This window comes from Liolophura sinensis, chromosome 3, assembly GCF_032854445.1.
Source record: "Liolophura sinensis isolate JHLJ2023 chromosome 3, CUHK_Ljap_v2, whole genome shotgun sequence".
NCBI lineage: Eukaryota > Metazoa > Mollusca > Polyplacophora > Chitonida > Chitonidae > Liolophura > Liolophura sinensis.
The window spans coordinates 14267629-14291288 of NC_088297.1; the positions used below are offsets into that span (position 1 = coordinate 14267629).

The window sequence follows — 23660 nt, forward strand, 5'->3', positions numbered from 1 at the left end:
GTTATACTAACCAGGAAAGGTGGACACACAATTTTAGTGTTGCTCTCATACTAGAGGGGTCTTCAGTTTTTTGTCTTTCTTTAGTACTGTATGTAACATAATCAGCAGGTATATGTCAAAATACCCAGGCAAAGGCACCAAAGGAGACACATTTAAACCACCATAGAGTGCGAAGTAATAAGAGACCCTCAGAAAGTCAAGTCAAAAAGAGGCCCCCAAAACAGAAAAGTGTGTGAAGGAAAGAGAGGCTCATAAAAAGAGAAAAGTGGGTGAAGGAACAAAGAGGCCCCCAAAAAGAGAAAAGTCTGTGAAGTAAAAAGAGGCCCCCAAAAAGAGAAAAGTCTGTGAAGTAAAAAGAGGCCCCCAAAAAGAGAAAAGTGTGTAAAGTCAGGAAATGCAACGAAAAAAGAGAAAAGTGGAGTAAATAGAGGCCCTCAAAGAGGCCCTCAAAAAGAGAAAAGTGTGTGAAGTAAAACAGGCCCACAAAAAAACAGAGGTGTGATATGGTCTCCATGTATTTTCAGCCAGTTTTGTTTTGAAAAGTATTCTAAAAACTATTTCACTGCCTTTATTCTATGGCAAAACTCACCTTTGGGTATGGCGTTAAAAGGATTGAGAAAATGAAGCTGCTTTCATAGCATGCTCCCAATTCTGCAGTCCATTTTGGCTGAAAAAGGGAATTCACTCTGTCCATGTACGCTTTGGATGGAGTTTAAAATGTGAAGCCATTGGTCTTGTGCTCTTTTCTGCTTGCGTTTAAACACCCTCTATCGTAAATCATTAGGCTTTATTAGCATGGTAATGAGACATCACATCACTGCTCTCTCTCTGTCGCCACCTAATCAGTATGCGAGGTTATGCACCCGTTAACACCTCCACCCATTATCCAGTGAGGATCAATTAAGTGATCACTGAAAGATCCTTGATAAGCCACGGCGTTCTACAACAGCCGTATTTCGATGTGGCTGCTGAATCGCATCAGACGTGACGCAACGACGCCCCCGGCAATCACCAGGGCTTTATGGCAGATTTTTTGAGCTAAGTTGTCAGGAAGTAGGAAGTTTTGTACTGATTCAACCTCCCTTCTATTTTAAAAGCTGGAGACAGTTAATGCTTATACAGCAAGGTCCGTGCATTCATCGCGTTGAATGTACGAACAGCTGCAATCAAAGCGCAATCTAAGACACATATTTTGATTGACAACAACTTAAAACCAGCTTGGTGCGCAATTCGGATACTGATTTAATTCATTTGCCGAGAACACTCATTACCTCTTTTCGTTATTATTGAAAATTTTTGACATGAATTTATCTTAATTTTGTACTTAATTATACCTTTTTAGTTACGTGTTGATCTATATTGAACATTGACTTTGGAAACTCCCCACGAAATTAGCGACCTAGAAAATTCATTTTGGTTCATGGCTCATATACCAAATTTCAGTGCTTACATTTATAACAGATGAGCCAGAGAAAGAAATAACCCCCTGAAATATGAAGTTCAAATCGTTTTAAACATAAAACTTTGATAATTCCCACACAACAATTAATGTAGGTTAGACACCTTTCATGAAAATTTCAATGTCATTGGTGAACTGTGTGTTGTTGAAATACTATTAAAACAGTATGTGTTGCTGTGTGTTATTTTGTGTATTCACTGAGGATTCCATCTTGCTTGGAACTTGAGCTTCTTGCAATTTTAAAAAGTTTTCAATAAATTCTCCTTCACTTTGTAACTTAATTGTAAAATTGAAATACATACATTTATGTTAATCGTTCTCTTTGGAAAGACAAGATTATGACAACCCATATATGGAAAAATACCAATTTTATATGCCTCATATTTATTGAGCCGATCAGGGTCGATTCCTCAACATTTTCGCATATAAAAAGCAACTTTCAGTGCAATTTATACACATTTTAATTTTGAGTTTGGAGACAAGTCTACACTGATTGGAACGGCCAATTTAAGGCATCCCAAAAAAGTATAATTTTATCAGTCCGCACAGAATAATGCCTTCAGAATATGCCTAAATAAACAGCTTGCAAACATGCGAAAAGGTTGAAGAACTACAGTATCCGCTTAAATAAGACCTGCACCTGATATATTTTTTAGCAATTCTCCTCCTTCCGCTAATTAGCACAGATGAGAACCCCCCTACCACTCCAGCCATAGTTGTAAATTGCTGGGCAGTCAACAGTATGGTATAGCAGTTGAACCTTTTTTCTGCATCACAGACTTTTAGAACATTTACAGTACATTTTATGATTCATCCCCTCTTCTAATATAAATGTAGGAAGAATGTAAGAGTTTGCTGTAGGGGAGGGGCTGTCATTAGCTTATATATGCTGTCAAGTTCAAGCTGACATTGGGTTAATTTTATGGGTCACGTCTAGTTATATGTGCAAGGTGAGCCCCGACATTTTATAGCTGTAAAATTTAAGTCGGTGAAAAACTTAACCTTGGCAAAGCTGCTTAAAATGAGTAAGTGCAGATAAGTTTATATTTTGAGTCTATCTGTTGGGAATTCAATAACAGTTTTCTTCATGCATGAATTGGTTTCGGACAGTATTTGAAAATAACAGTGATTCAAACAATTTATGAATTCAATTTCTTCAGGGTTTGATACCGTACTAAAAGAATGTTTTAACTGATATAACAGATATGTTTAGGTTTATTGCCCAGGAAGCAATTTTAATTGTTAAATTTGGTATGTTCCATTTTCGTTCTTTTAGCTGAGATTTAGTTTACAATAACTTACCCATAACTTACTTTGTCAAGTAATAAATCTTTCACCTTGTTACATAAGAAATAACAATTTTAAAGTGATTTGAGCTTTTGACTTAAATCTAAGATCTCCACTCACCACTTCTATAATCGTATTAATCATCATAGACAGTGACACATTTCATACATGAGTAGCTCTTCAACGTATCTACCTTCCAGGTATATCCATGTAGGTGTAGGTTAGTCTTGGTGGTTTTTAAAATAAATCAGGCTCAAGGAAGTTCACAGAAAGTAATTAAGTTTTGATGAGACTTCATACAGTTTGCCCTTGGGTGTAGCAAATACCATGTACCATCGCACCAATGCTTCATTTGTATTTGTGAAGTGACACGTAACTATGTAATAATGTTTTTAGCATTCGCAGCATATTTTTGTGTGGGGGGGGGGTGCCTGCAGGTGTACTTTTTGAGCTTCATTACATATCAGACATCACATAAAGTTGTTTACGTTTTAATCCGCTTTTGATAATTTGCATATCCCTGAATCTTCAACCTTTTCAACCACTAAAGCAATTGTTTCAGTGGAAGTTATACATACAGTTATTAGGAAGATGACGCCAAGAATGACTTGTTAGTGTCATTAAAGATGCACGCTTCATAAAACTGTGCTAATCATTTCTCTACACCCCATAGTTCTCTCAAAATGTTTCAGAATATTGGTTGCAGAGATGATTGATAAGGTTGAAGAATTAGCGTATCTCTGAATCTTTTATTTCTATATATATAATATTTTCAAACATGGGTACTGTATACTGCACATTCCTATATCATCATCTTTCCTCTTTTTTTTTTTCTCCCCTGAATGGATGTTACAAATGTCTTTCTATGCATCAGGGAAAGCAGGAGGGGGTGTCACATCATTAATAAAGTATCTGGTGTAAATGTTTACCCATGCACGAAGAGAGATCCCTGTCTTTTTTTGTGGTGTGTGAAGAAAAAAAAAACATCCCATACACAGACCCTGGGAATGTTGGCCGTAGCTTAGTTCAGTAAGGTAGACAAAGTCAGTATAGTGACAGGGCTAGGTAGGAGTTCATTCAGTTTCATGACCTGGGCTATTAGGTACAGTGGTACCACAGAAATTTGTAGAGAATGTTCTAACAAGTTTTTCTGTAATTTTAAAAAGTTTGTTAAAAATTTCCCTAGTGTGCTGCGGTAGATGTTACATTCATTTTGGTTCATTTGAGTTACCTTGCAGACCAACTACTTCTGTGAATCATTGCCTATACTCACGTGCTACCTTTTTGCGTGACACAAAAATTGTCAGTTGCTTGCATGCAAATTTGCACAGGCTTTAACAGTTTACTGATTTTTTTTTTAATTTATTTCATATTTGTGTCAAATTTCAGCAGTCTTAGTCATCTGAAAATATTTCCTTTGTCTCAGGTATTTGTGGTATGATTTAGCATTGTTTGACTGAGTAGCTGTGTGAGCAAAGTGCATAATACCTTTTGCTCATATGTGGTACCTGTGTTGAAGTGCTGCATGTCATAAGTGGATTTACCTGAGAGTATACCAGCTTTTCCTCGTTAAGTGAAATTACTTCATTGTATACCAGCTTTTCCTCATTAGTGGATTTACCTGAGTGTATACTGGTTTTTCGTCGTTAGTGGATTTACTTCAGCAGAAAGGAATCTCACGTGGAGTCGTTTTTTTACATCTTTTATCTGTGTTTTAAGGAAGTTCATTTTGGGATTACCACAACCACGCCAGGGGAGCAGCGTTACAGTTGACATTACCAGTACGGTTGTCTTTTACAAGTACAGTTGCCATTCCTTCACAGCTAACATTCCTCTACAGTTGACATTACCAGTACGGTTGTCTTTTACAAGTACAGTTGCCATTCCTTCACAGCTAACATTCCTCTACAGTTGACATTACCAGTACGGTTTTCTTTACAAGTACAGTTGCCATTCCATCATAGTTGACATTACCACCACTCTTACCCTTGATCACAGTTGCCATCCCAGTGCACTTGCCTTCAGATCCAGGACATAACTCGCCTGCAGAAACCTCCTACGTGTGGCTGGATCTCTGATCTACATCAACTGTAAACCTCAAGTATGTGGGCTGTGTAGACAAGCCTATCCTTGTTGAAAGCATAACGAACTCCTGAAGCCTAATCAGTGACTGACTGCAGCCGAGGGCACTAGTGTGTCAGACCAGTGCAGGAGCTGTTATTGTCTCTAAGCAGTCATGTTTTGTCTTTAGACATCTATATATATGTAAATCATTCTATCATATTTAATTGTTACATGCTGACATTGTGCTGGTCTCGGAACAGCAAAGACATTTCTAAGCTGTTGATTTAATGATTTAAGACCGGGTATTATCATGGGTGGCAAAAATTCCAAAGTGAAGTCTGGGAAGAAAGGGAAGTCCAGATCCAAAAATGGGGAGTTGGATGGCCTTTCTGCGCCGGAAGGAAAGTTTGAGGACAGGAAATATGAAGAACAGGCAACTCTACCTCGCCCTGAACTTAATCTGGATGGTAATAGTCTGAATATAGGTGATAACGCAAAGCTGGAAATCATGACAGAAGGAGACACTTCAATTCCAAATGCTGAAGTGGACTTGGAAACTGGTGATTATTCTGGCATATCTGACAATGTGAAAAACACTGCACAAGCAGCTGAAAATAATGCTCATGATACAGTGCACAAGGTTTCAACTACGGTTTCGAGAAACGCAGATGAACTGGCCGAAAATTCCCAGAACGCTGTGAAGGAAGCAGAGCATGTTTCAGGAGAAGTTCAGAAATCTGTGAAAGTCGAAACAGATCATGTCATTGAAGCTTCAGGCAATGTTTCAGACTCTGTGAACAAAAATGTTGATGATTTTGGGCAAATGTCTCATGATGCAGTTGAAGAGATGGGGCGAATTTCTGGTGATTTCCACACTTCTGCAAATGAAGCCACAGATAATGCTGTGGAAGTAGCTGCTAATACTGCTTCGTCTTTTCCACAAAACATGGATGAAGTCGAGCAAGAATCAAACGAGGCAGTGGAAGCCACGGGTCAAATTTCTGGTGGATTACAGAAATCTCTGCATACTACAACTGAAGACGTGGTTGCTGCATCGCAAGAGGCTTCGTCGTCATTTTCACATAATGCCGATGCATTTGGTGACCAGGCAAGTGCACATATAAATGCAGCTGACACAGCAGTGGGAGAAGGCCGGCATTCTGTGCAGGAAGCAGCGCATGAAATCGCTGAAGAATCGAGAAATTCAGTTTCATCATTCATCACCAAACACAATGTTGATGAAGTTTCACAAAGTGCAGCAGTCAGGGTCTCAGGAGGTGAGGAGGTCCTTGCAGAGGGTGTTGGATGGAATAGCAAAAGATTTTCTGAAAACGTTGACGGGGTCATTGAAGCAGGTGACGCCGAGATAGCGTGCGCTCAGGATTTCACGTCCGAGTCAGGTGCTGCTGGAATCGCAGCTGTAAATTCGGTTTCAGCCAGCGGGTTTTCTTCAGGTACTCCAGGAGAAGGTTTGTTTTGTTGAAATTATGTCTGTCGCACTATGCTTATTGTATGTAAATCTAATTACCAGCTGACCAATTAAAATTTATTTATTTCATTGTGGTTTAATGCTGTGGTCAAGAATTTTGGTATGGACTTCTGTCCCCTTTGTCTGTGTGTCTGTGTGTCTGTCAACTTTTTGCAGTTAGCGCTATGTCTATGAAACCACTTCACTTGCAGTTCTTAGATTTGTACACATTTTTTCTCTCTCCTACCAGAGATGGTCCCAGTTTCACAAAGCAACGTGCAACATTTTTTTTATCGTACATTTGTCGTACGATATTTTGCTTGTCGCTGTTTTAGTGCCTTTGTCCTACATGTGTGATTAGCATACATGTACAAGATCTTTGTGAAACTGGGCCCTGAAGCCTATTGAAGACACGTCGCAGCACATTAAGATTTACAGACCTTACTGCCCCTTTTTGTGATATACATATATTACTTTTTGATGTCTCTGTACATGAAGTACTGCTTAATCACTTAAGAGTTGGAAATGGGACAGTCCAGTGTATTTTGATCATCAGCATCCAGACTGATGTACAGTATGTTTATATGTATGTGTGTTTGTTTGTTTGTATGTATGTATGTATGTATGCTTAGGGTATTACATCATACTTAACAATTCCTCAGTCATATGACGATTAGGAGTCTTTAGTTAGTTATTTATTTGATTGGTGTTTTATGCCGTACTCAAGAATATTTCACTTATATGCATTATGGTGGGTGGAAACCAGGCAGCCCCCGGGGGAAACCCACAACCATCTGCAGGTTGCTGGCAGGAGTCATTAGGTGTGGGTACATATAGCTGTGTCTCCAAGCCTGATGGTATTGTCTGTTTTTCTCTGTGCCATAATGGTGTCGACCAGAGGTGTTACCTGTTACAAGATATAGTAGAGAGTTCAGGTAACTCCAAAGAAGGTCAAGGTTTTCATTGTGGTAGATCTATCTTTTGACATACATTTACATATACGTCAATTTATGTGTCATATTTCCCATACTGCACATTTTGCACCATTTCTCGAGTTCTTTTGATCGTGAAAACGTTTAAGTTTATGTTTGTATGGAAGTGGGGTAATGATATACTGCTGGAAAAATGCACCAGCACCAAAAGTAGTACATGTAAGTTAGAACATGTGTTCACCTCTAAAACTGCATCGTAGGTCATTTGCTATATTCCAACAGTGTGCCTATGTGAAACAGTTATATGCTAACTTGGCCATTTAATACATGTACATTGTAATGAACATTGGACATGTCTAACAAGCACATGTATCAGAAGCCTGACATATAGCTGTATAGGTCTGTAAGCAACCTGCGGATGGTCGTGGGTTTCCCCTGGGATCTGCCCGGTTTCCTCTCACCATAATGCTGGCTGACGTTGTATAAGTGAAATATACTTGAGTACGGCGTATAACAACAATCAAATAAATAAATGAGTAAATATCAGTATATACATGTATTTTTTTTATTATTATTATTTTATTTTAGTTGAACTACAAATAAGAAGACAATACGTTTGAGTTATTGGTCAAACTTTTCATTAAGTTTTCCTGTACTGAAATGTATTTTAAATCATAAAACCCTCCACTCTCCAAGCCTGCACCCCTCCAATGTTAACTAAAACATAAAAATCCTTTTCCTGTACAAAATAGAAACCAAAATCAAGAGCCTAATGTTTGTGCTTTCTTCTTTTGATCTAAGAGCTCAGGCTGTTTATATCCTCTAGCTTCCAACCTTTTAGCTCATTGACCTATATTAGCTTTTTTGACCTCTTTCGTAGGATAACACTTACTCCGAAACATAAACCCTCGTCACGACATGACTACATCTACGACAGACATTCTTCATAACATACATCACTCAGGTGTTAGGGAAACTCTGACAGTTCCTCTTGCGACTGGAACGAATTGCAAGTCATCTCAAGTAACATTTAACTCATTCAAAACATTGCATATCTCTTTTCATAACATGTTCAGATGCGTCAGAGAGAAAACGCCAGCAAATTGTTGACATTGTTGCATGTAAAAACACATGCGTTTTAAAAGCTATTAGCCCCTGGTTGTGGCTGTCGTGTTACATTTGCTCTTTTGTTATGAACAACAGCTGCAGGCGGTGGGCTTAATGCACAGCATGCATTACTCTAATAGGATTAGCTTCATATGTTTTGCATTAAGATAACTTTTTACGCATACTAACGAAGCGCATGTGAAAATATAAACAGATATCCTGTTTTTCATTTCTTTCTCAAAACGTTGTGAAATCTGCAGGGATGTATTAGGATGTGTAAATGATAAAATGATTTTTTTTTTCTTTTTTTTTCAAATTATGCGCATGAATAAGCTTGTCTTTCATCTGTTATGTGAAACTTTATTTGGAAAAAAAAGACACCAATTATCATTTAATAAAGCAAAAAGAAAAAAGGTTTGAGTAGCCAGGGGATCTGTTTTATTACCTACAATTTTATATATGTATAACAGCATGAACAATTTATGTTTACCCTGATTCCTTTATTATCAACATTTTAAATTTGTTTTTACATACAAAACTTCATTGGTTGGATAGGCCAGTTTCAGGGCTTTATACAAAGTATAATTTTATCAGTCCACACAGAATAATGCCTTCAGAATATGCTTGAATAAACACCTTGCACACTTGCAAAAAGTTTAAAGTATCACAATATTATCCATGTGTATGTACACACACCTATTGACTCAGTGTCATCAGACTTGAAAGACTGCCAATTTTTAAGTATGGTGTAGAAACCCAGGCATACATGCCTGTGATTTTAGCCTGTGCACTTGAACGAGCAGTATACAAGTATTACAAACACTCATTATGCATATATGCATATACCCTACATGATCATAAATGTCACCCATGACTAACTTGCCAACTTTTTCTGGTCCTGAGAGCTCTGTTGATGTTAGAAAGGTGTTTTGAGATTTGGCTTGGAACATGGGATGATATTCTATGGGAAAATTGAACATTTCAGCCTCGAAAATACTGTTTTGTGACATTTATTTGCCTCTGAAAATGCGCTTTCGTGGGCAGAATTTTAGGTCATTAAGGGGATTTTTGTATACAGACATTTTGTCACACTACACATTATTTTTTACGCACCTAATTTTAAATGTGCAACAATCCTGAGGCCAAGTCTGTCACATTAGTCAAGTGATTAAAATGCTGATCTTTCTATCGTCAGACACGAGACGTGTTTCTTCAGTGTTCCCTTCAGGCATGGAGTTTTTTAGTTTCCCCTGCATACAATGTCCTTGGGGCTTTGATGACAAATAATTTACATATATTCATCTTACATGAAGTTTATGTAGACGTAGGATACACGTTAAGCTGGCTCTGTAGGTTAAAATCTTTTCCCCACCCACAGGAATGTTTGTCGGAAACTTGCCAAAGGCCAGTGGTTTAATTAGTCAGAGCTCTCTGCGTTTTCTTTTATACCATTTAAGTAAAGAATGAAGAAAATAAACAAATAATAAAATGGTTTGACGTAGGATTAGCCAGCAAAGCACTGTGCCACCATCCTTCGATGTAGAACAAAGGTGAAATAGAAAATTACAACATATGATCCAAAATTTTGCCTGTGACCACACCTAAATTGTGTACTTTGCCTAATTTAGGTAGGGTGATATGCTACTGGAGAAAAGTTTCAGCACAATTTCCATTGTCTGGATGGAAGAAATTGAAACATTGAAGTCTGGTTTCCTTGCTCAAAGGTTACTGAACATCACAAATTCCCTGGTGAGACACATGTCTTCTATTGTGGAGAGTTTTTCCGCTGAGACTGTTGATATTGTTCTTCGTTCAAAGAGGTGTGGAAGCCAGTTTCAATACACCTGAATTTTTTGTCAACACAGGTATTCAGACTCAACTAACCAAAACATCATGTGACTCAACCCAAAAAGCAAGCAACCAAACTGAATGAACTGTATTTTGTCTGATTTTGTGAAATATGTTTATTTTAGCATAGAAGTTATTTTCAGGTTTGATATCCTACCTGAAAAAATATAAGTTTCAAGCTACATGTATGTACCTGTTCAACCAATCGAACTTTGACTATTTTTCTTATTCCAGATGCCCCATTCGTCAAGGCTTACGATGAGTTCATGGCGGGGTCTCTCAGCCAGTTTCTGGCAACGAGCTCGGAGCTGGGAGGAGAGGTGGCTGAAATGGTAAGAATTATCTAATTGACCTAAAGTAATACGGAAAATAACCTATACTAATACGGAAAATAACATGGCAAATAACCTAAATTAATACGGAAAATAACCTAAATTAATACAGAAAATAACATAAATTTTCAACCATGACCATGATGAAGTTCAACATTTTGCAGTATTCTGAGAGGTCTGTTGATCTCAGAAAGATATGTTGTTTGGAAGGTATATGTTTAATGATATGAAGTGGCAAAAATGGTAAGAATAACCCAAAAATCTAAAGAATTGGCCTAAATTTAGACTGTTAATCAAGATCATTTCTGAGATTCGAGCAAATCCGAGAAGAAAAACATGGTGCAGATGGACTCAATTCGGCAATAAGGGCCATCATTTAATAATTGATTTCACATACACTGCACATGTTTTTACTCGCAATATGTGTCCATCACTTCAACCGGTCTCCATGTCGAAAAAATCCTGTAGTGCCGTAAACCAGTAATGTGGTTGTCGCAATGGGTGGCGCCTTGTTCACATAAGCCCAATGCAAGACTGTGCAATGCACAATTGTGAATCCGAGATTATGTGAACAAGACTGTTTTGGTTTTCGGTAGTCGTACAGCAGGAAGTGGACAAATCAGTGGCTGTTTCATGTAGAGTTATGATTAATTCTGTGCCGAACATTGGCTGATGTGTTTGGATTTTGTTTTGTCAAATCAGATAAAGTCAAATAATGACTCGTGTGAAATTATACCATTTTACCGCCAGACAATGTTTGCTTGCGGGAAAAGTTTTGCAGAGTTTAATGGGTTAACTTGTATCGATTTACAACACGGGACAACAGCATCATACATGTAATGATTAGAGTGATTCAAAGGGTGCCATTTTTACCAAAGTTCAGTGGTATACATGCAACCACACCTAATCTCACACTAATGTGGCATGCAATTGTACATGTCAGAGGTGGAGAAGTCAGTCAGTAACTTACCAAAGGTTAGTGGTTTACACCCAACCACACCTAATCTCACACTAATGGGGTATGCAAATGTACATGTCACACTTGGAGAAGTCAGTCAGTAACTGGCATGTATTCTGTGTGCGGAGGACTCAACGAATATTAAAGAATGTCAGTGTAAATTGCCTTTTAAGGTGCAAATGTTACGACTTCGAATATTAGGAAATTGGCTTTATATAGGTGGCCTTCAATAGGTGGTATTTCGCAGTACTGTGCATGTTAAGAGGATTTCTTGAGAGTTATTGGAATTACTCCTTTTTGTTTCATATTGTTTTTGAAGATGGTACAGTGTATGTATTGCTTCATTTTATCCTGTATGCACAACTCTCTTGAAACGAGTTTTGTTTGATATCTCCGCCCACTCAACCTGAGTTATTTGTGTTAATGTTGATTTAAGAAGAAACTTACTCTCCGCAAGCTCTCATTGGCTCTAAAGTTGGGCCTCATTTTTATTGGTCTGTTGGTCTTAACCTTCTGACCTTGGCCCTGTGACGTCATGTAGAATGATTGCTTTGTTCAAGCAAGCAGAAAATGACATAATGGGAGGGCAGACAGGCAGGATATATTTGTGGTGATTATAAGACTGACAGATCTATGGTGTTAGAGGGAGTAGTTTCAAGTTTACCTCCATGACCTTTGAGCTCAAATGAAATTTAAATCCGCAAAGTTGTGACATTTATTTAATTGCAGTGCAGACAAACCCAAATTTAAAGTACATGTATAAATAATTGTGAATGTAAATGTAAATTCTTGAGTTAAACAACAATCAAATAAATAAATAAGTAAATGTAAGCTTTCTTTCTTTGTATTTTAGAAACTCCTGAAATAAATAAAACATAACTATTTCGCTTAACTGTGGAAGTATACATTCCTGGCCATTAGTAATAAATTTGGCTTATAATCCTGCTTCAGAGGTGAACAGTTTCAAGGCTTCTTGAAGACAACATATCATTCTGAATGTAAATAGTGTAACAAAAAGTTACATGTAACTACATGAGTAAGATTATATGAATGCCGTACGTGCGTAATTAATTTTTACATTTACGTGAGCATTATCCTGTTTTAATAGGAAACTATTATACAAAAAAATTTTTCACAATGAAGACTTAAATAATTCAAGTAGATCCAAACCATGTGTCAAAAAAGTTAACTTCATTCAGTTGGTGAAAGAAGTATTAGATTATACTATAGCCAGTAGTTGACCAGTATTTTGTGGTAACCCACCAATGAGTTTGCCTGCTTCTCAGAAGTGCGGAGCAGAGCTGGTGTTTGTTAGCCCTATAGGTATCATTTAACGACTCAGTAGGAGGTGACCTGAGGGATCTCATTAATCCACTCTGTTTGACCTCTGACCCCATTTTCACGCTCAGCTAGCGCTAGTTAGTTCACCCCTACTATAAGGCACCCAAGGTCAAACGGTACACTCCATTAAGTAGCGATCGGTTCTGCGTCCCCAGAGTGCTGTCTTATACCTACACAGTAGAGAATAATAGAAGTAGGCATGAACTGAAATGTTTTTGGTGGTCGTTTAATGACTGTTTAATTTAATAATCTTTGTGCTGGTACAATGCTTACTCATCTATCAGTAAATTAGTTTCGCAGACATACGCGTCTGGGCCTAGTTGTTCAAAACTAGTTTAAGACTTAATACCAAATTTAACTTTAAGCCAAGTCTTCAGTTTTGCACTTAACCTTAAAAAAAAATTGTGCAACATTATATTGAATATGAACTAAAACTGCTACTGTCATACTTTGTCTTTGGAGAACTGCATTGGCTGCAGTGTTTGGCTAAAACTTTGGCTAAAAAGATAAAGTATGACTGAATACCAGTATTAGCTAATACGGTTTTGAACAACCGAGCCTTCTGTTGTGCACATGTTCATAGATAACAGATTGCTGGTATGTATTATACTCCTGTTGTTCACCAAAATCCTCCACAAATTTGTCCAAAGACAATATCATAAAGGATTTTAAATTTCATGCATGACTAGAATATGCACATTTTGACGGATTTTTAGACTTTTTGTAAAGGGTATTATGGAAAATAGGGTAACATATCCTACTGGAAAACTGTAAGTTTCAGCATTTATTTGCCTGGAAAAACGCACCTGTCAACCAACATGGTACGTGTCATATCTGGCCCCGGGTTCAGGAGTTGATCTTACACTTATGTCAAAATTTCAAATCACTTTAAAATTGTTATTTCCGATGTAAGAAGGGTCAAAATATTGCTTGAATTCTGGATAAGTTATTGCACAACAACAAATTTCAGCTGGATTAATGGAACAGAACATACCAAATTTAGTGACTTGACTTAACTCTAGGATCACGTCGTAGCCTCTTCATCACATGTGAGGAAGTTCATCAGTAACTTGCCAAAGGTCCCCAAGCACTCTGGTTTCCTCCACCCACAAGTGGAAAAATCTTGGGTAAGGCTTTCAACAACAATCAGTTAAAGTAAATCAAAAGGATTGGTCAGGATTTTATCTGAAATTTGCCCGTATTTCATTTAATAGCTGAATCCTCATTTTGTTCCCTATTTTTCAGGGCCAGCTGACAAAGGCTTGTTTTGATGCTCAGCGTGATTTTCTGGTTATGGCTAGCAAGAGCAAGGAACCCAGCATGGTGAGTGTATGGAATATGTGGTAGAGAATTAAACATGGTTCTTACATTTGAACTGTAAATATGTGTATGATGTTATGGCTGGGGATCATTGTCATGAACATTTATCCTCAAGACCTTGAAATTCCAGAAATGCTCGATTTTTATTTTAGACTTGTAAAGTCAGGAAAAACAGGTTATTTTGGGATTTGTCCTTAAAACTACATGTATGTGATTTTTTTTAATATTAATATAATTTTGCATTATGTATCAGTGGTGTCATAATTAAGCTACCGAAATAGTGTCCATGAATATCCACTTTAGGTTTATACTTACATGTGAACTAAATGGTCGTTAAAATTCTTTAGAAAATACATTTGGAAGAGTAGGAACCATGTTGTGGGAAATGTTCATTCGTCTGGCAGTCAGTTTAGTGGGTGAACTATTAGTTGTGTTGGAGTAAATAATGTTAACATTTGTCCAAAGACAAAACCATAAACGATTTTAAATTTCACGCATGCCTAGAATGAAGTTGCACATTTTGACGGATTTTTAGAATTTTAGGAAGGGGTATTATGGTTTATAGAGTCGCATTGACCTTAGGAAAGGGTATTATGGTTTATCGAGTCGCATTGACCTTAGGAAGGGGTATTATGGTTCATAGAGTCCCATTGACCTTAGGAAGGGATATTGTGGTTTATAGAGTCCCATTGACCTTAGGAAGGGGTATTATGGTTTGTAGAGCCCCATTGACCTTAGGAAAGGGTATTGTGGTTTATAGAGTCGCATTGACCTTAGGAAAGGGTATTATGGTTTATCGAGTCGCATTGACCTTAGGAAGGGATATTGTGGTTTATAGAGTCCCATTGACCTTAGGAAGGGGTATTATGGTTTATAGAGTCCCATTGACCTTAGGAAGGGGTATTATGGTTTATAGAGTCCCATTGACCTTAGGAAGGGGTATTATGGTTTATAGAGTCCCATTGACCTTAGGAAGGGATATTGTGGTTTATAGAGTCCCATTGACCTTAGGAAGGGGTATTATGGTTTATAGAGTCCCATTGACCTTAGGAAGGGGTATTATGGTTTATAGAGTCGCATTGACCTTAGGAAAGGGTATTATGGTTTATAGAGTCCCATTGACCTTAGGAAGGGGTATTATGGTTTACATGGTCCCATTGACCTTAGGAAGGGGTATTATGGTTTATAGAGTCCCATTGACCTTAGGAAAGGGTATTGTGGTTTATAGAGTCCCATTGACCTTAGGAAGGGGTATTATGGTTTATAGAGTTCCATTGACCTTAGGAAGGGGTATTATGGTTTATAGAGTCGGTGAACTATTAGTTTTGTGTGTGAACAGTTACACGCACAAAACATCTGAAAAGGGGAACACTTTGGTTTGTCTATACCTGAAAGCCATTGAAATGTATTACACTATATTGCTTGATAATTCTTATGTTATTGCATTGGAAGCCTCCATTCCTGAGTTGGTTAGCATTCTAGTGCAGCCTAATGACCCAGGAGCCTCTCACAAATGTGGTCTTGGTGAGTTCAAGTCCAGCTCATGCTGGCTTCCTCTCTGGCCATATGTTGGAAGGTCTACCAGCAACCTGCGAATGGTCATGGGTTCCTCCCACTATAATGATGGCTGCTGTTGTATAAGGGAAATATTCTTAAGTAAGGCGTAAAAAATCAATCAAATAAATAAATAAATGTTACTGCATTATATAGCAACAATTTTGTACATCAATAAACATATTACTTTTTGGCGCAAGTTTCAAGTTCACGTAAAGTCCATTTTCGGTAACAACAGACCGCAGAAGTTATTAATTTCTACTCAGATACTATATCTCCATATGTGACCCGTGACCTGACAAGGGCGTTCAGTCAAAGTCATTCAGCTGGAAGAGATTCTTATCTGATCTAGAAAACTATCCAGTGTTGATTTTGTGCGTTGGGGATATCTGTGTAATGCTACCCTGCTTCTCTTAGGAAGCGCTTTGTCCTAAGAGTGCCATATTAAATGAGGCAGAAGTTATGCCAGTTTAAACGCGTTGCTCTTAAGTGCCCTAGACGTGCCCTTTTGTTAGTCCTGTTTGAACCCTGCTGTTAGACGTGCATTTAGATGGTATCTGATTTGTTGATGGTGTGATTGACATCCGTGAAAGATATACTCGGCCATCAACTGTGACGACATACCTGTTGAGACTGTCCACGCTGTATTATCAGGCAGGGGCACATTCATACAGTTTACTTTAGGTGAACATTGTAGACATTTCATGACAATTTCAACTCATTGACAAAAAGGGCGATGAGTTCAGACCGGGACAATGGAACACCAGTCAGTAGGAGGAAATGATACCAGTGTCTCACTCCTATTTATTCAACCTTTTCACCTGTCAAGGGCAAATTTGATTGCAATTTCTCCATCTTAATCTTTTGATTATGGTAATGATTTGTCTCAAGTGGATTTGCCATCATCATGATTGTTTCAGTCCAGGTACGCAAATAGCCATGAGATTTGTTTAAAAAAACCATTTAGCGAAAAGGCTGAAGAAATACAATACCCAAAAAGACTTGAATTAACTTACTTGGGATGTTTTTCTTAATTGTCATAATTATTGTAATAATTTGAATGGCTTTTAATCATTAGAATCTTGTTTTCAATGTAGGATTTTTTGGGGTTTTTTTTTTTTTGGCAAGGGACTAAGTTAGCTTCTTAAGGATTCTCAGAACCTTGCGTCAGTTGAAGTTAACTCAAATTATTTAGATGAGAAGACCAACAGAGCTGATTAAAGCAGTTGGAAGATCAGCTTTGCTTTGTAGCCCTATTACATGTTTTATTAGCTTTCATGTTGACCACAAGAAGTGTTACCACCTGGACATGGAACTTGGTAATGAGCGCAGAACGGTTTTATTTTCTGAAATATCACTTTATTACAAAAGTAACAAGTCGCAGGATGTTGATCAATGCAGCTGCCTTCTAATGATAGCTCTGATACACATCTGAATGTTGAAAATACAAATCTGTTATCATACACGTACATGTACGTCTTGAAAAGAAGTTCACTTCAAGCACTTTGGTTAGTTGTTGTTGAGCAAAATCACGTATTGAACTGTTAATGTACTAGACGACCCCTCCCCCCCCCCCCAAAACAAGCGTATTACAAAAATTGGGGGTGGGGGGGCTGGCATTGTTTACGATTAGAAAAGATTTTAACTTTAATCTTAATTTAACTTTGTTATTTATAAATGCAATTTCAGAAGCACATTAAGGCCTTCAAATTATACTTTTGATGCCAACACTGAAGTTTTTGCTGAAAAAGAAATTACATGTAGTCAAACTTAATAAAAGAAAACTCTTAAGTGATCCAAATAAATTGAACAAACCAGTCAGAATCAAGCAAACTGCATCGCTAAACTTGAGGTGAAGTATACAAATCACCATTACTCAGTACAGAAAGTTTGCGGTGATTGTTTTTTTTTTCGTTTTTTTTTTTCGAGATGTTAGTCTACATTCAATGATTGGCAAATAAGCTCAAGGTTGTTCTGAGTAAACACACAGGTTCTGAGAGCTGTAGTCACGTCAGTTTCAATGTGTAATGCGCCAAGCACTTACCTGCCATTCATACTGATAGACAGGTATGATTGATTGTTGAAATGCACACCTGCCCAGCTTACAGGACTAGAAAGAAGCAATGCTAGAGGCCCACCGGACTTTATCTCTAGTCTTAAGGTGGCCTGAGAAGGTACAATGGGAAACGAAAGCAGAAATACGCTTTTAGGTTTTGACTGGACGGAGTTTCCTATCTGGTGTCCGGCATACAGCTTCACTTTTTCAGCAATATGTCATAACTTGAAATGTTGGGGTCAAGTAGAATTTTAGGCATTTATGTGTATAAAGATTGAAGTGAGATTATCTTGTTATGAGGCTAACAGATATACATCACAGGTACAGTCTAATATTTTGGGCACTATATTTTTCTTGTTAAGGAACAAAAAAATTCCTTCTGCAATGTTTTGTTTTGTTGGTACTCCCATTGTTCTCCACCCATCTCTCTTGAGCACTACCCTGCTTTAGTAGCACAATGGCTAGAGCATCTGCCTCATAGCCTTGGGACAGCGGATCAAACCTGAGTCGGGTCATACTAAAGACTAAAAGCGGTACTTGTTAATGCCTGACTTGGTGCTCAGCACTAAGGCAATCTCATAATCTACCGGTGTGATCTAGAACTTGTTAAAGTTGGACTTTCAGGTCAGCAGATAGCTCTCGTGAGCTACAGGCTGTAGGCTCCACCGAGTCCTGGAAGTTCAGGCAATCGGACAGTCAGCCATCAAGGATGTAAACAAACGCGTTCTGGCTTCGTTACATATTAAGAGCCAGATCTCTGAACTCCAACAGTGTATAGTTGAAAAGATCAGTTGAACAGATCCAAATAAACGTTTCAATCCCAATTTATCCGACTACCTTGTTTTCACAGGAGAAGTACTGGTTTTGTCAGTTTTCTGTAACCTTAAAATGACAGCCTTTGAACAGCTCTAGGCTTGTATACACATGTAATACCCTAATTCTTCAACCGTTTCGCATTCTGCTTACAAGGTGTTTGTTCAAGCAAATTCTGAGTCTAAGAGTCCAACAGATATTTGTATACCAGCCGTCAACCGTTAAGAACGTTCCAGGTTAATAATTGCAAGGTCAGTTCCCAAATCCGACGCATAGCACAACCCACCAAAAGACTAAGAATGTATATAGGTACAAAAATAGGACGGAATCATACAAAGAGAAGCAGTTAACAGTTTTCAATGATGTTGGAAATAAGCAAGTTATGTTCTAGGCGAATGAGTGAAATCTGTATCCAAATAGTGTAACAAGCTAGAAAATCAGTTGTCAGTATAGTTGTGAATCAATTCATCGAAACAAACATTCGTATACCAGCCGCCAACCAATAAGAAACTTCCAGGTCAATAATGGCAAGGCCAATTCCCGAAACGACGTATAACGCAAACCACCAAAGAACTGAGAACATATAGACAGTACAAAAATAGGTCGGAATCATGCCAAGAGAAGCAGTCATCAGTTTTCAATGATGTTGGAAAGACGTAAGTTATGTTCTAGGCGACTGAGTGAAATCAGTATTCAAATCGTGTACCATGCTAGAATATTGGTTGTCGATAAGTCTGGGGAAGCTGATAAAATTATATTTTTTGTGAAGCCTCGATGTTGATCAATCCATTGAATGTAAGTTTTGTCTCCAATGTCAAATTTAAAAATGCATAAATTGTACTGCAAGTTGCTCTTTCATATGTGAAAAGATTGAAGAATTACAGCTGTAAATAAAAAATAAATAAATATATATATATATATATATATATATATATATATATATATATTCATGGCATCAAGTACATTATTTTGTTGTCACAAGTGTACAATTATTTCGATTAATTTATTTATAGTTGCGACTGGGACTGAAACCAGAAACCCTTAGGCTTTGTTCATGTAGTTTCATGTACAGTCGTGTTTGGGACAGAAGCCGGCAATGTGACCACACATTTCACGATTCTGAATGTGCCAAGTCACCTGAGCTTTTTAAAAGAAATGAACTGTATCATGGTTTATGGCTGCTCATGCATGAGTTTAGTCCTTTGCTGTATTGTGTTCAGTTTCGTGTGTTCTTTACACCTGAACATGTGTAGGTATAATAGTTTTGGATTTGAACTCGGAACGTGTATTATGTAAATGTGATAACGGTGAACTTTTATGATATATTGTGTGTGATATTAAGTTGTGATAAGGACAATACTAGGGATCCATTTAGGTGTAATGTGCAGCTCTGGGTGAATAAATTTGTCATCTTAACCTAATACAACCATAGCCTAATGATTGGCCCCTGTATATATAAACACTCCACTATACTCCTTATATATTTTTTTCAATAACTGTTCTAATTCTAATTGTATTAAATTGTTGAGTACGACGTTAAATCCCAAGCACTCACTCACTCACTCTACTTGAATCGTGATGTAATAATGTTGTTGTCAACCCTGCCAATTACATTATGGTATGTTTACTGGACAGCAATGTATGTTATGGTATGTTTACTGGACAGCAATGTATGTTATGGTATGTTTATTGGACAGCAATATATGTTAGGGTATGTTTACTGGACAGCAGTATATGTTATGGTATGTTTACTGGACAGCAATATATGTTATGGTATGTTTACTGGACAGCAATATATGTTATGGTATGTTTACTGGACAGCAGTATATCTTATGGTATGTTTACTGGACAGCAATATATGTTATGGTATATTTACTGGACAGCAATATATGTTATGGTATGTTTACTGGACAGCAATATATGTTATGGTATGTTTACTGGACAGCAATATATGTTATGGTATGTTTACTGGACAGCAATATATGTTATGGTATGTTTACTGGACAACAGTATATGTTATGGTATGTTTATTGTACAGCAGTATATGTTATGGTATGTTTACTGGACAGCAATATATGTTATGGTATGTTTACTGGACAGCAATATATGTTACGGTATGTTTATGGGACAGCAGCATACATAATGGTATGTTTACTGGATTGCAATATCTGTCATCGTATGTTTAGTGGGCAGCAATATACATTATGGTATATTTACTGGACAGCAATATATGTTATGGTATGTTTACTGGACAGCAATATACATTATGGTATGATTTACTGGACAGCAGTATACATTATGGTATGTTAACTGGACAGCAACATATGGTATGGTATGGTTACTGGACAGCAGTATACATTAGGGTATGTTTACTGGACAGCAACATATGTTATGGTATGGTTACTGTACAGCAGTACACATGGTATGTTTACCGGACAGCAATATATATTATGGTATGTTTACTGGACAGAAATATATGTTATGGTATGTTTACTGGATACCAATGTGAAGACCTTTAGGTTCTGTTTTACTGGACAGGTATATGTGATATATATTGTAGGGTACGTTACACTGGACAGCAGTACGTGTATGTGATATAGAATGTTTTACTGGACAACAATATGCACTAAAGATGTAGTACGCTTTACCACACAGAAATACGTGCTTTAGAAGGTGTTTAGTTAGACAGTGAAATGTGCTTTAGTGCATTTATGGTGTAATACATGTCCTTTATAAATGTTCTTTGTTCTGCCGAAGAGCAACGTGTGCAACAGTATGTATTGTACATGTAAGGAAATTGAATAGAATTTTTTTTCAAAATTTGAAATGAACTGTAGACGAAACAGCTATTGCAGGTTTCCAGATTAGAACAAGATTAATTGATTTTAATACACAATAATAAAAAAATAATCAGTGGTTGGTATTTTGTGATTAATCTGTGAATTTAATACAAGTGCGTGTAATTTTAATACTGTTACCTGAGTGTGGAATATATCCCACATTTACAGAATCCCTACCTCATCGGAGCCCTCAGTTGTAATCAAACTCCTATCTATTACCTAGTTAAGACTGTACTATGTGAAGTTCTCTGATAACTGAGGCTCTAGAGTGTGGGGTTATGAGTAGGTCTTCATCTGGATTAAAAAATTTGCTAGGGATTTTTCAGACATCAGAAAAGTGATAAACGAATTTGCCATTTTCAGTGTTGTTTTAAAATTTATTCTGGATAAAGCACTGCTGTTTATGTAGAAAAAAAAGGTAGTTTTTATGTATGTGAAGATTTCATTCTTCTGAGAAATCCTGGGTTGAAACCCATCAGTTGTCATTTTGTTTTCTCATATGTCGTGTACTTTTGCTCTGTTTGCCAGGCTGAACTGCCGCCCTTGCTTGCCCCTCTTTCACAGAAGATTGAGGCTGTAACAGTAAGTATATAGACCTAAGTTCATTCTTTCATGTTACATGTAGCTGTAGAAAAATGTGCTTATGCAAAAACCAGTGAAGAATACAGTGAGTGAAAAATCAGGTACATTAGTGTAACAGTATATTTGTATTTAAACCAGTAATATATTAGGGACTTGATCTCCGGGCATAGTACAGCCAAACCTTCATACATTGGATTATTTGTTAATTTATTTATTTATTTATTTTCATTGTTTCATTATTTCATTGTTGTTTACTGCATAATGCAGAATATTTCACTCATTTGAACAGACTCATAAACGAGTATGTGGCCTTCGTGGCCAAGTGACTAGTGTGTTAGTGTAGCACAGTGGCCTAGGAGCCTCTCACCAATGTGGTTGCTGTGAGTTCTAATCCAGCTCAAGCTGGCTTCTTCTCTGATCGTAAGTGGGAAGTAAGGTGTGACAGCAAACTACGAATGGTTGTGAGTTCCGTCTGGCTGCTGTTTTCTCTCGCTGTATTGCCGGCCACCAGCCATCTTTTGAGTGAAATATTCTTGAGTACAACATTAAACATCAATCAAATAAAAAATAAATAAATCCGTAAATTTTGGCTTCTTTCAGGTGACAAAATTTGCTTGATTCTGATTTATTGGTTCACCTTAAAGGGCCACTGAAGAGTTTGATTAATTTCCTATAGGGAGAAGTTTAGAGTTGGCATCAAAATTGTCATTTTAAGGCTTTCATGTGTTTCTGACAGTGCATTTTCACGTACCAAACTTTAGGTGAAAAACAGGAAGTTACTTAGGACCCACTAATGTTAATGTGTTGTAGATGTCCCTGAAGTCTGAATGGAATGGGATATTTGTTTATTAACTGGGGGCCTCCGTTGCTGAGTTGGTTAGCGGGCTAGCGTAGAGTAATGACCCAGAAGCCTCTCATCAATGCGGTCACTGTGAGTTCAAGTCCAGCTCATGCTGGCTTCCTGTCCGGTCATAAGTGGGAAGGTCCGCCAGCAACCTGCGGATGTTCGTGGGTTTCCCCCCAGGCTCTGCCCGGTTTCCTCCCACCATAATGCTGGCCACCATTATATAAGTGAAATATTCTTGAGTACGGTGTAAAGCACCAATCAAACAAATAAATAAATAAAATTATTTATTAATTGATTTCATAGAACTATACAGAGAAGCATCGTTCAAGTAAGGCCTTTAACAACCTAAGTGCTGTGTCTTCCGGGATAGGTGCATTAGGCTGGGTGTCTGTGGTAAGTACACTGTGTTTGTACAGGATCTTGAAAAGCCTGGAATTTAATCATAATTTTTCCAGGCCTTGAAAGACTTAAAAAGCCTGGAATTTGAAAGTAACTTTTCCAGGACTTGAAAGACTTATGAAAAGCCTGGAATTTGAAAGTAACTTTTCCAGTCCTTGAAAAGTCTGGAATCTGGTAGTAACTTTTCCAGGCCTTGAAAACCTTTGGATTGGAAAGTATCTTTTCCAGACCATTGAAAAACCTTGAAAGTCAGGGGATTTTTTGTAGTTGGGCCTGGAAAAGCTTTGAAATTGAGTCTACGGCAGCAATCTGGGTCACTGATCATGGAATGCTAACATTCTCATTGGGAAATTGTCCTGGACTTGGGATTCATTTGTTTAGACATAACATTTAAAAGACAAGACGACAACTAAACTTGAGTTATTTCAGAAGAGGGCTGGAAAAACCATAACA

General features: G+C 37.5%; 1 protein-coding gene across 3 annotated transcripts in view; it reads left to right on the top strand.

The window, feature by feature from the left end:
• The window catches only part of LOC135463625 (adenylyl cyclase-associated protein 1-like), a 102901-nt gene that overhangs the window by 17958 nt on the left and 61283 nt on the right, over positions 1-23660 (top strand). For all 3 annotated transcript variants that reach the window (XM_064740966.1, XM_064740967.1, XM_064740965.1), the window contains 4 exons: positions 10400-10497; positions 14042-14119; positions 21908-21961; positions 23112-23201. In XM_064740966.1, coding sequence (XP_064597036.1) covers positions 10400-10497; positions 14042-14119; positions 21908-21961; positions 23112-23201 — 320 coding nt within the window. The remainder of the gene's footprint in view (positions 1-10399; positions 10498-14041; positions 14120-21907; positions 21962-23111; positions 23202-23660) is intronic.